This window comes from Citrus clementina, unplaced genomic scaffold (assembly GCF_000493195.1).
Source record: "Citrus clementina cultivar Clemenules unplaced genomic scaffold, Citrus_clementina_v1.0 scaffold_5, whole genome shotgun sequence".
In the NCBI taxonomy this organism is placed as follows: Eukaryota; Viridiplantae; Streptophyta; class Magnoliopsida; order Sapindales; family Rutaceae; genus Citrus; species Citrus x clementina.
Genome location: NW_006262201.1, coordinates 9,501,335 through 9,511,115, shown reverse-complemented (window position 1 = coordinate 9,511,115; position 9,781 = coordinate 9,501,335). Strand labels below are relative to the sequence as shown.

The 9,781-nt window shown below is 29.2% G+C and overlaps 2 protein-coding genes across 2 annotated transcripts in view; one reads left to right on the top strand and one right to left on the bottom strand.

Moving 5' to 3' along the window:
• The window catches only part of LOC18042715, a 9,837-nt gene extending 5,804 nt beyond the window's left edge, over positions 1–4,033 (bottom strand). The window contains exons 1-5 of the mRNA XM_006431807.2: positions 3,805–4,033; positions 3,363–3,493; positions 3,094–3,191; positions 806–1,386; positions 362–525 (exon numbers count right to left, since the gene is read on the bottom strand). Coding sequence (XP_006431870.2) covers positions 362–525; positions 806–1,386; positions 3,094–3,191; positions 3,363–3,493; positions 3,805–4,033 — 1,203 coding nt within the window. The remainder of the gene's footprint in view (positions 1–361; positions 526–805; positions 1,387–3,093; positions 3,192–3,362; positions 3,494–3,804) is intronic.
• A 3,450-nt stretch (positions 4,034–7,483) lies between these two features.
• Positions 7,484–8,461, top strand: LOC18041630 (non-functional pseudokinase ZED1). Its single transcript, XM_006431806.2, has one exon. It carries the CDS (start codon positions 7,484–7,486, stop codon positions 8,459–8,461), a length of 978 nt encoding a protein of 325 aa, XP_006431869.2.
• The last annotated feature ends 1,320 nt before the right edge of the window (positions 8,462–9,781 follow it).

Here is a 9,781-nt window from a genome sequence, read left to right as displayed (position 1 = left end):
TCTCTTACGGGTCTATATCTTGGGAATTTATGTATGTATAAATTGAATATAAAATAGCATTCAAAATTGTAAATAAGAATGAAATAAATTATAGGAACTGCTGGGACAATGGCTAAAATAATGCGAATTATTTCACTATAAAAGGTACAAAATTCCTCAAGCAAGTTGGTTGATTGAGAGTTTAAAAAAAGATTAGTGACTTATAAATCTAGAAATAAATTCAATAAAAACTTTGCATTATATTTCAAAAAGGAGTAAATTGGGTTACCTATTGTGTATTTCTCATGATACTTTTTTTTCCTCAAAAAATAGAACTAACATATTTTATAAAATATAAAATTTAGTATATGATAAATCTTACCATTGCTGAACAACAATGAGAAATGACAACATTAGAGGAACAGACAGATTGGTGAACAATTGGCTCATCACCACATTCTTCATGAAGATAGCGCAGGCTTCCTCCAATTTCTTGAGCAATATACCATCTTGCTTTCCATGACAATTTTCTAGCTGTATCATCAACTACAAAATACAGGAACAGAAAATTGAAATTTAAAAAAAAAAAATTGTAACCTCATTTAAGTAAACAATCCCCAGCTAAATTTTTCAGTTTTTCCACTTATTTCCCGTAATAAGTTCGTACATTATAGGTGGATTCTATTGTGCTTGAATCGTTCTAAAAAATGTTAAGATAATGAAGAAACAGCCATCTTTTTTTTTTATTTTATACAAATAGATCAATTAATATGTTAAAAGAATACAAATGAAGAATTTTGATGTCAGCCTGCATTATTTCTCTTACCTTTTAAATTAATCTCAAGGGTAGCCATGCACGGATAGTCTGTAAGCAGAAACCGATTAGCACCAGAACAGCAGTATCCGACGAGGTTCACAATATTGCAATGGCGAACGCGGGAAAGGATCATCAGCATTGACCAAAATCGCTCATCATTTTCCGAAAACGAGGATATTATAACAGGAATCTCTTGAAAAATTCCATGGTAAATTTTTCTATCATCTACGTATTCAATCATATGTTCATCGGAAAGTTCATTTGTAATTTCTTCGACTTCATTTAAAGTGAAAGCTCGAGGGTAACCAGTTCTCCAGGATAATGGAAACCAACAAGGGCTAGGTGGAGTTGGTGCTGAAGCTGATGATGGTTGGTTTTCCTGAAGAGTAAAATAATTAGGGTTTTGTGACTCATTGTTGCTGGAAACTCCAATATTGATTATTTCAGTTCTTGTTTTAGGATTCTGATAAACTGAATGTTCAGTCCTTGGAGCGTTTGATGGCATCAACGTGGCGAAATTTTTGCCCTTCATTACGGCAACGTTGCATCCTACATGACCATAAATGTATACTTTGTGTTTCTTCAAGTGGCTGTAAACAGAAATGAAATTTATTCAAAAAAATTAAATATCGAGGTTAACAGCTTTGCTATTCGTTAAATTGGTCAGAATTGTTTTGTGATTAAAAAATTTAAAAAAAATTGGTTGACATTAAATTAAAAAATAACATGAATTTCACTTGCATTTTAAAGAGATATGCCACAAAATAGTTCCTTTTATGAAACTTTACATCTGGAATTCGAAACTAGATATATTTCAATTATTTAATGAAAAAAAAAACAGAAATATTTATTATGGTTTGCAAAACCACTTTTGTTACTATTCCTTTGTACTATAAACACTAGACTCAGCCACTTCCATATAAAAATAAATAAAAAATTGATTTGAAAATGCTATACGAAACGAACTGTAGCTTTTTTTTTTTTTTAATGCATGTCAAAGTGGTGGAAAAGAAAAGATCTCTTTCATATATCCAGCAAGTTTGTCAATTTTTTTTTTTTTTGATAAAAATCTATTTTCACATTCGAAAAACTATTTGTACATTAGAATTACACTAATAACCAAAAAAGTAAGAACTTACGTAGGGAGTTTAGAAATCGAATTGAGAGTTTAAATAAAGGACTTGGGAGTAAATTATTATGCGTATTGGATAAAAACTCATTTAATCTTTATATTATGAGATTAATGCCTATTTAGTCCCCTTATTTTTAAAAGTATCTCAAAACATTTTTGTCGTTAAACTATTGACACCTCTACCATTACTTTTTGTCTTTTATCTTGCTTTTACAATATTACCTTCTTATAGTAATGTTACTTTCTTTTTTTTGACATTAACAAGGTGAAAAAATTAAATTACCAATTTAACTCAAAAAATAAAATAAAAATAAAAAGAATATATATTAATTTTTGTAGAAGCTCACATATGTAAAATAAAAAATTAGTATTGTAAAAAAAACTAAATTACCATTTTTTTGTCATTAACAAAAAAAATTAATATATTAACTCCTCAGTAGAGTGTTCCACAAAATTAATAAATATTCTTTTTATTCTATTTTATTTTTTGGTTAAACTATTAATTTAATTTAAGCTTTTTTTTATTCTTTAATGTCAAAACCAAAAAAGAAAAGAAACATTACTGTAAGAGGGTAATATTATAAAAACAACCAAAAAGGAACAAAAAATAATGGCAGCGGTGTTAATAATTTAACGGCAAGAATATTTTAAGATATTTTTAAAAATATAGGGACTAAAAGAGTACTAACCTCAAAATATAGAAATTAAACGAGCTTTTATTTAAAGGTATTTTACAAAATTGAATCAATTAATAAAAAAATGTTAAGTTTTAGCATACTATATGCCATTTTCTTTTGACCACTAACTCAATAAACAGTGAAAGTCAATTAAGAAACATAGAGAATAAATGCAGCAAAACAACAAAAATCTGTTTATTCTTATGATATTTGATTCTTAGGATTTATATGCAATAAGGCAATCATATATGTGTGTGTATAAAATTATCAATTATTCACAGATGAGGACATCCTTCATTTAATAAAGTTCTTCGTCGTTCTGCTGAGGTTTCCAAAAAATATAAGTTAATAAAATGAGAACTGACATTAAATAAAAAATAAAAAAAGCGCAAACTCACTGATAATCCAACTAATTAAAGATATATTTTGTTTAAAACCCGATGAATAAATAGTATCTATTTCTTAACAACAAAAATAAAACTTATCACCTGTCTAGAACAATCCAGCGAGTATTCGAATTTTGTGCTTCTTTAACTGTTACTCTAGCGGGGCTATATCCAGCGGCAAGTTTAACTTCCAACTTCACCTGCGTATGCAATAGCAAGTTTAATTAATGATGATGCTCGATCTTATGGGACGTATCCCCATCGTGTTTGTGATTTAATTAATAAATTGTCAATTGAGCTGAAGTAATTTGATATTAAGTTACTATATACGAATTATAAAGTACAGGAAGCAAGGGTCCCTGCTAATAAACCTCATTCTTCTTGCACTGTCGATGGAATGGTTGAAGGGTAATTTGGTATTGTTCTCTTTTTTTCTCAATTTCTTCCCCAAGCTCCCTGGGATTTACTTCACCTTGTCCTGATGAGAACTCTAATCTTTCCCCTGAGAAAATAAGAAGTCGAGCGAAGTGAAAGATATCAAACCTTAAAGCTTAAGATTCGAGCAATATTAAAGATAAGTCTCAACAAGACTCCGCACATGGAACGCGAACTAAAATAACAACCTTAAGATGGGGTGAGAGACTAGAGCCCAAAAATACCAAGAAATTGAAATCCAAGTTATGTAGAGTTTGCATGTGGTAGAGATACGTGTTAATTAAAGCTCAAGTGAATTCAGTTAACTATTTTAATTTTTTTTATTACTAATTCCAAGAACTTTTGTCAAATAAATTTGAAGAAATTAAGCTTACATACATATGCCTGAGATGGAAATGCCCCTGTTTAATGGAAAGCATGAGAAATTCTTCCTTCCAATATCATAAAGAACTCCAAGAACCACCACAGCATCTCTAGGGCGAACAACATTTTTAAGAGCCCATTCAAGAGCATCAACATTGCTTTTATTTCGATTTGCATCCATCACAACTATAACTCCTTCTCTTTCTGATGGTGGTGGTGATGATGATAATGTTGGCAGCCCCATGTTATGCTATTGTGGATGTCCTTAATTTGCAATTGAAAAGATAAAAAATCTCCCTCAAAATGGAAAGAGCAAAGAGTAAGGATGTTTTGAGGTCTTTATTTATTTATTTTTAATATATATGGGGAATCTTTTTATTGGTAAACACGCCATTCAAGAGTGTAACAAGGAAGTGCTTTGTTCTAGGTATTTGTTTTGTCTTTCTACCGGTGATTTCAAGAGGAGGCATTTTTCGTTTGGACTTCGATCGGAGAATATTATTTTAGGGTAGAAAATGCTTGACAATCACTAAAACGACTATTTACGATTGTAAATAAATTATGATCCCCTGTTCAGCGTTGATGAAGAAATAACATGTTGACAGAAATACACGCAAAACCTATTCTTTTACATTTTTCTTAGGAGAAAAATTTATATATACCGATCCTAGCAATTATTGGTGCTCTATCATTTGGCAAAGCAATGTGCCCTGTTGTGAGATTACAAAGTGGGCCTTACGTTAGAACCCACCAAAATTTAATATTAAAAAAATTATGAGTCCCTCAATGGAACCCATTACTCCGTCAAATGTCAAAACACGAACGGCTAGTCCTACCATCTCAACTTGTTGAGGTGGTATAATTGGCCTATACAAGTCTTGCTCTTTTTTTAGAAGTCAAACAACATTGTTTCATTCATCTATGCTTATATCCAATCAGAGGCGGAACAAGCCAATCTTAGCTGGGGGATCAAAGAATTTTTTCAAAAAAATCCAATAAAATTTTTAATGTAAATAAGAAATTATTAACATAATATAAAATATTGAGTATTAATTTTTTTTAGGAGCCATGGCCCATGTTTGTCCTTTAACAGATCTGCCCTTGTATCCAATCAATCAAATATTGATTAATATGCAATTGATTCAACACTACTTGAAAATGCCCTTCTGCTTAGAAATGAAATATTCCATATGCTCTTGGAAATTCTTACTCCCATTAAACTATTTAAAAAAATTTAATAAAATTTTTAATGTAAATAAGAAATTATTAACATAATATAAAATATTGAGTATTAATTTTTTTTTCAGGAGCCATGGCCCATGTTTGTCCTTTAACAAATCCGCCCTTGTATCCAATCAATCAAATATTGATTAATATGCAATTGATTCAACACTACTTGAAAATGCCATTCTGCTTAGAAATGAAATATTCCATATGCTCTTGGAAATTCTTACTCCCATTAAACTATTTATATCTATATGCATTAAGATCCAAATTCGTGATCTCTCGGTTCAAGAAATAGAAGTCGGAAACCATTTCTTCTTATTCTTTTGCAAATTTGATAAATGTTGTTTGTTGTTCTTTTAGCATTTTTCTTAATTAAACCACTCTCAATTTTTGTGTGAGAGTTCAAAATTCAACTGCACTGCTTTACTCCCTCTATCCCTTGGAGATTAATGAGTGGAATATCTTTGTAACCAGTATATGTGAAAATCAATTGTGACTTTTTAACCACCACGGTAAAAATATTTGAGATACTGAATTTAATGAAAACAATAACCCATTTCGCAATCACATTGCTTGACTTTTACAAGGTATACAAAGATATTCAAGGGCCAATAAAAGGAAAGACTCTTTACAATTAACACTAATAAACTAGCCGTTGTTGTCAATTTTCTCGATCACGTTGCTCTATTTTTCATCAATTCTGCCTTAGAAAAGATGTTGGAACTCCTTTTGCTACGATAGTGCAAAATACCATATTTCTTCTAGCTTTGACTGTATTTGTGACTTGTTAACCGTATCAAATGTCTTTTTTTTTAAATTGAATAAATAAACGTATGGGTATCTTTCTGTAAATCACTATCGTAAAAAGGAATTAATGATTGGCAGAACAAGTTAACAATTCATTTTCTTTTTGTCATCGTGCATCTATATATTCTCACGATTTTAAGCTCTTTTTGATAGAGTTTTTTTAGTAGAGCTCATTTAAATAGATCTTTTATTAGTAGAGCTTTTATAAGTAAAGTTTTTACTTAAAAAAAAAAAGAGTTGTTTGGATGTTGTCAATCAGAGCTTTTATTAAAAATTATAAAATTATTTTAATAAGTAAATTTATTAATGTTATGTTATGAAAAAAATAAAATAAGAGTATCAAATAAGTAAATGATATTTTAGATATTTTAACATTTTAAAAAACTTTTTCAATCTTTACTCCCAAAACCCAAAACTTGAAATTTAACTTATTTAATCTTTAAAATCTGTATTAAAAAAACAACCAAACAATAACAAAATTATAAAAAAGAACTTATAGGATTAAATAAGGACTTATAAATATTAGATAAGTCATACCAAATAGGAACCTAATATTATTTATTTCTATTTCCCCATTTATGTGTCTTAACTTCATTAACATGTTAACTTTAGGGATGCTATCCCCAAAAAAATTAGCTATATGTTATGATATATTTATTAATTTAGTCTTCAAATTAGAGCTTTTTATTGTTTGACACTTGTATATTTTAGCACTTTAATTCAATAATAAAATTTTTAGGAATGGATATTTTTTATTTTTTATTTTTTATTTCTTGAAAACATGTGATGAAAAAAGGGTTGCCAAAATCTTGGGCTTGGGCCGATTTTGGCAACACCGGAGGCCAGCCGGATCATGTCTCTTACTCTCTTGGGGGTTTGCGTTTAGCTGAGATTTTTTTCGGACTAGGCCTAAAAGCCCAAATATGTTACGATTTAAAAAAAAAAATTATATTTTATAAATATATAATATATAAAATTTTGTTTTTATTAGATTAGACTTTAAAAATTGGACTGAAAGAATTTGAAACTTTAAATATATATTACGACTGCGTTAAAACATTAAAGGTGCATTTTAATTAAAATAAAATTTAATTTTTTAGATATTTATCAAGTTTTAGGATTTTTTAAGTGAAATTTCAACCCGACCAGAGTGTTTAGAAAATATAGTTGGGTTGGACCACATTCGGTCCAAAATACCCAGGGGCGAACAAACTTTTCTGCCATCATAGAAAATTAGCATTTTTCAATCCACGACTTTGAATACAAAATAGATTGAAATTTCCAAGTCATGATTGACTAGAAGACTTTCTTGCTTGAGTGAAATCATTCACATATATGTATATATATGAAGTCTTCAGATCAGAAACTAACTACAATTCTATTTAATTGTTTTTTCCAGTCTTACATAAGTGCCTACTGCAGAACTCTCTCACACACCCAAGTTTCCCTTTCCACCACAAGTATGAGATCTTAATTACCTTGTTCCAATTTATTTCTAAGCATTAGAGTAATTTTGGGTAATAAATATTTGCATTTCCTTAGCTAGCATACAAAACACTCACAAAAGTTTATTTTCTTTATGGTTATTATGAATAGGTTGGATATGAGTTGCTTTTTGAGAACAAGAAAACACTTTGAAAAAACAGAAAACAGAGAATTTATGATCGAGAATGGCAAAATTTTAGTAGAAACGTTGGTTGTCTGTTGCTATGGTAAATTTAATCCTATCCGTGGCTTCACAATCCGAGAGCTCGAGATAGCAACAAACAATTTTGATGCACGTAACGTTATAAAAGATGGATATGCCTACAAATTTTACAAGGGTTTTGTTGAGGACCGCACTGTTTCTGTTATGAAGTTTAATGACATCCTGAATGATGGGCATGAAGATTGTTTCAATAACATTATTTTTGCATCAAAATTGAGTTCCCACAAAAATGTTTTGAAGTTGACTGGATGTTGTTTAGAAACTCGAATTCCCGTCATAGTTTTTGAATCCGTGAAAAATAGGACTCTGGCTGATCATATTTATCAAAATCAACCCCATTTTGAACCATTACTATTGTCACAAAGGCTAAGAATTGCAGTGCATATAGCTAATGCAATTGCATATCTTCATATTGGATTCTCGCGGCCAATTCTTCATAGAAATATTAGACCATCAAGAATCTTTTTAGACGAAGGTTACATTGCCAAATTGTTTGATTTTTCACTATCGGTATCTATTCCGGAAGGCGAAACTTGTGTCAAAGATAAAGTGACAGGGACAATGGGGTTTCTTGCGCCTGAGTACATAAACACAGGTGACTTCAATGAGAAGTGTGATGTTTTTAGTTTTGGTATGCTGTTACTTGTGCTTTTGACTGGACAGAAAATATTTGATCCTTCTCGTGGTGATGAAATTGGAGCTGGTCATTATTGGTTATTGCATTATGTGAAGAAATGTATTGAGAATAATGAGTTTGATGAGATAGTAGATCCAATAATTGTTAGTGAAGGACCACGTGTAGGAAAAGAGAAGCAATTGCAAGGATTTAGAGAGCTTGCCCTTATGTGTGTTTGTGAATCAGCAGAAGATAGGCCCACAAAGGTTGATGTGGCTAAACGACTTAAGCAGATCTACCAGCACTTGGCTTAATTCATATTTGTATTAATTTCTTTGATTTTGTATGTAATTTTACCTATGGTGATTAGGGTTCTTCTCTTTTCTTTTCTTTTTTTTTCTTTTATTGTATTATACGAATATAAATTAGGGGCGATTCAAGAAATCGACTCATAAGGAGTAATATTATAATAAAGTAATTTAGTAAAAAAATAAATGTTCAAAAGTTCTTATTTGTTGATACTAGTTAAACTATTTTTTCATTTGTTATGAACACGATCTCATATTTTCATGAGACAGAGAAAAAGGCAAATACTTTAATTGAGAAAAATTGATTACTTGAATGAGGTCGTGTGTTGAGCAGGGAAAGTGAGAACTAATTCAGATGGAGTATATTTGACAAGACAGAGATAGTGAAAAACAATGGGGTAAGACTTTACTTTTTTTTCTTTTTCTTTTTTGTAAGAACAACAAGTGAGACTTAAGAAAAAAATAATAGTTTTTATATTATTATAATTGTCTTAGTAAAAATACTGGTAGGCTTTTATAACCAATGGGTGCATCTGTCTCCTAAAAATTGAGGGACATAAATTCAAATTCTACCAAATATATATATATATATATATATATATATATATATATATATATATATATATATATATATATATATATATATATATATATATATATATATATATATATATATATATATATAAATATATATCTCTCTACATATATACATATAAATATCAATATATATATTTATAGAAAAGAAAAAGAACAAATGAATAATATAAGTTTAAATATTAAGCAATGAAACTCACTCAAACTTATATACATATGCGAACAGATCACTATATATATATATATAAGAAAATAAATATAAATATATATATATATATATATATATATATATATATATATATATATATATATATATATATATATATATATATATATATTATTTACTAACTATTAAGGAACCTATTTTCAAACCTTTTCAGGTTTCGAAAACTAGCCAAAGGCTTGCCCTTGAATCAAAATCAGATTTTGCCAAAGCCATCAGAGAACAACTAGATAGGATAGAAGCTGCTTCTTCCTCATCTAGTAAAGTACAAATTGCTCCTGATACTCCTCAATCTATATATATATATATATATATATATATATATTATTTACTAACTATAATTGATGATAAATATAGATATGATTTTTTTTTAATTATTTAGCTTAATGGCTATCCGATCACCTCTCCATCCATATGAGCAGGGTTCGAACCTCAATGTCTATTATTTTTAATACAAGCGATTTTACCATCTAAAGTGTATAAAATTTACAGAATTTTAGAAATGAATT

Excerpts from the sequence above, each read along its gene's own strand:
- LOC18041630 (XM_006431806.2), top strand. The coding sequence starts at position 7,484 with ATGATCGAGAATGGCAAAATTTTAGTAGAAACGTTGGTTGTCTGTTGC.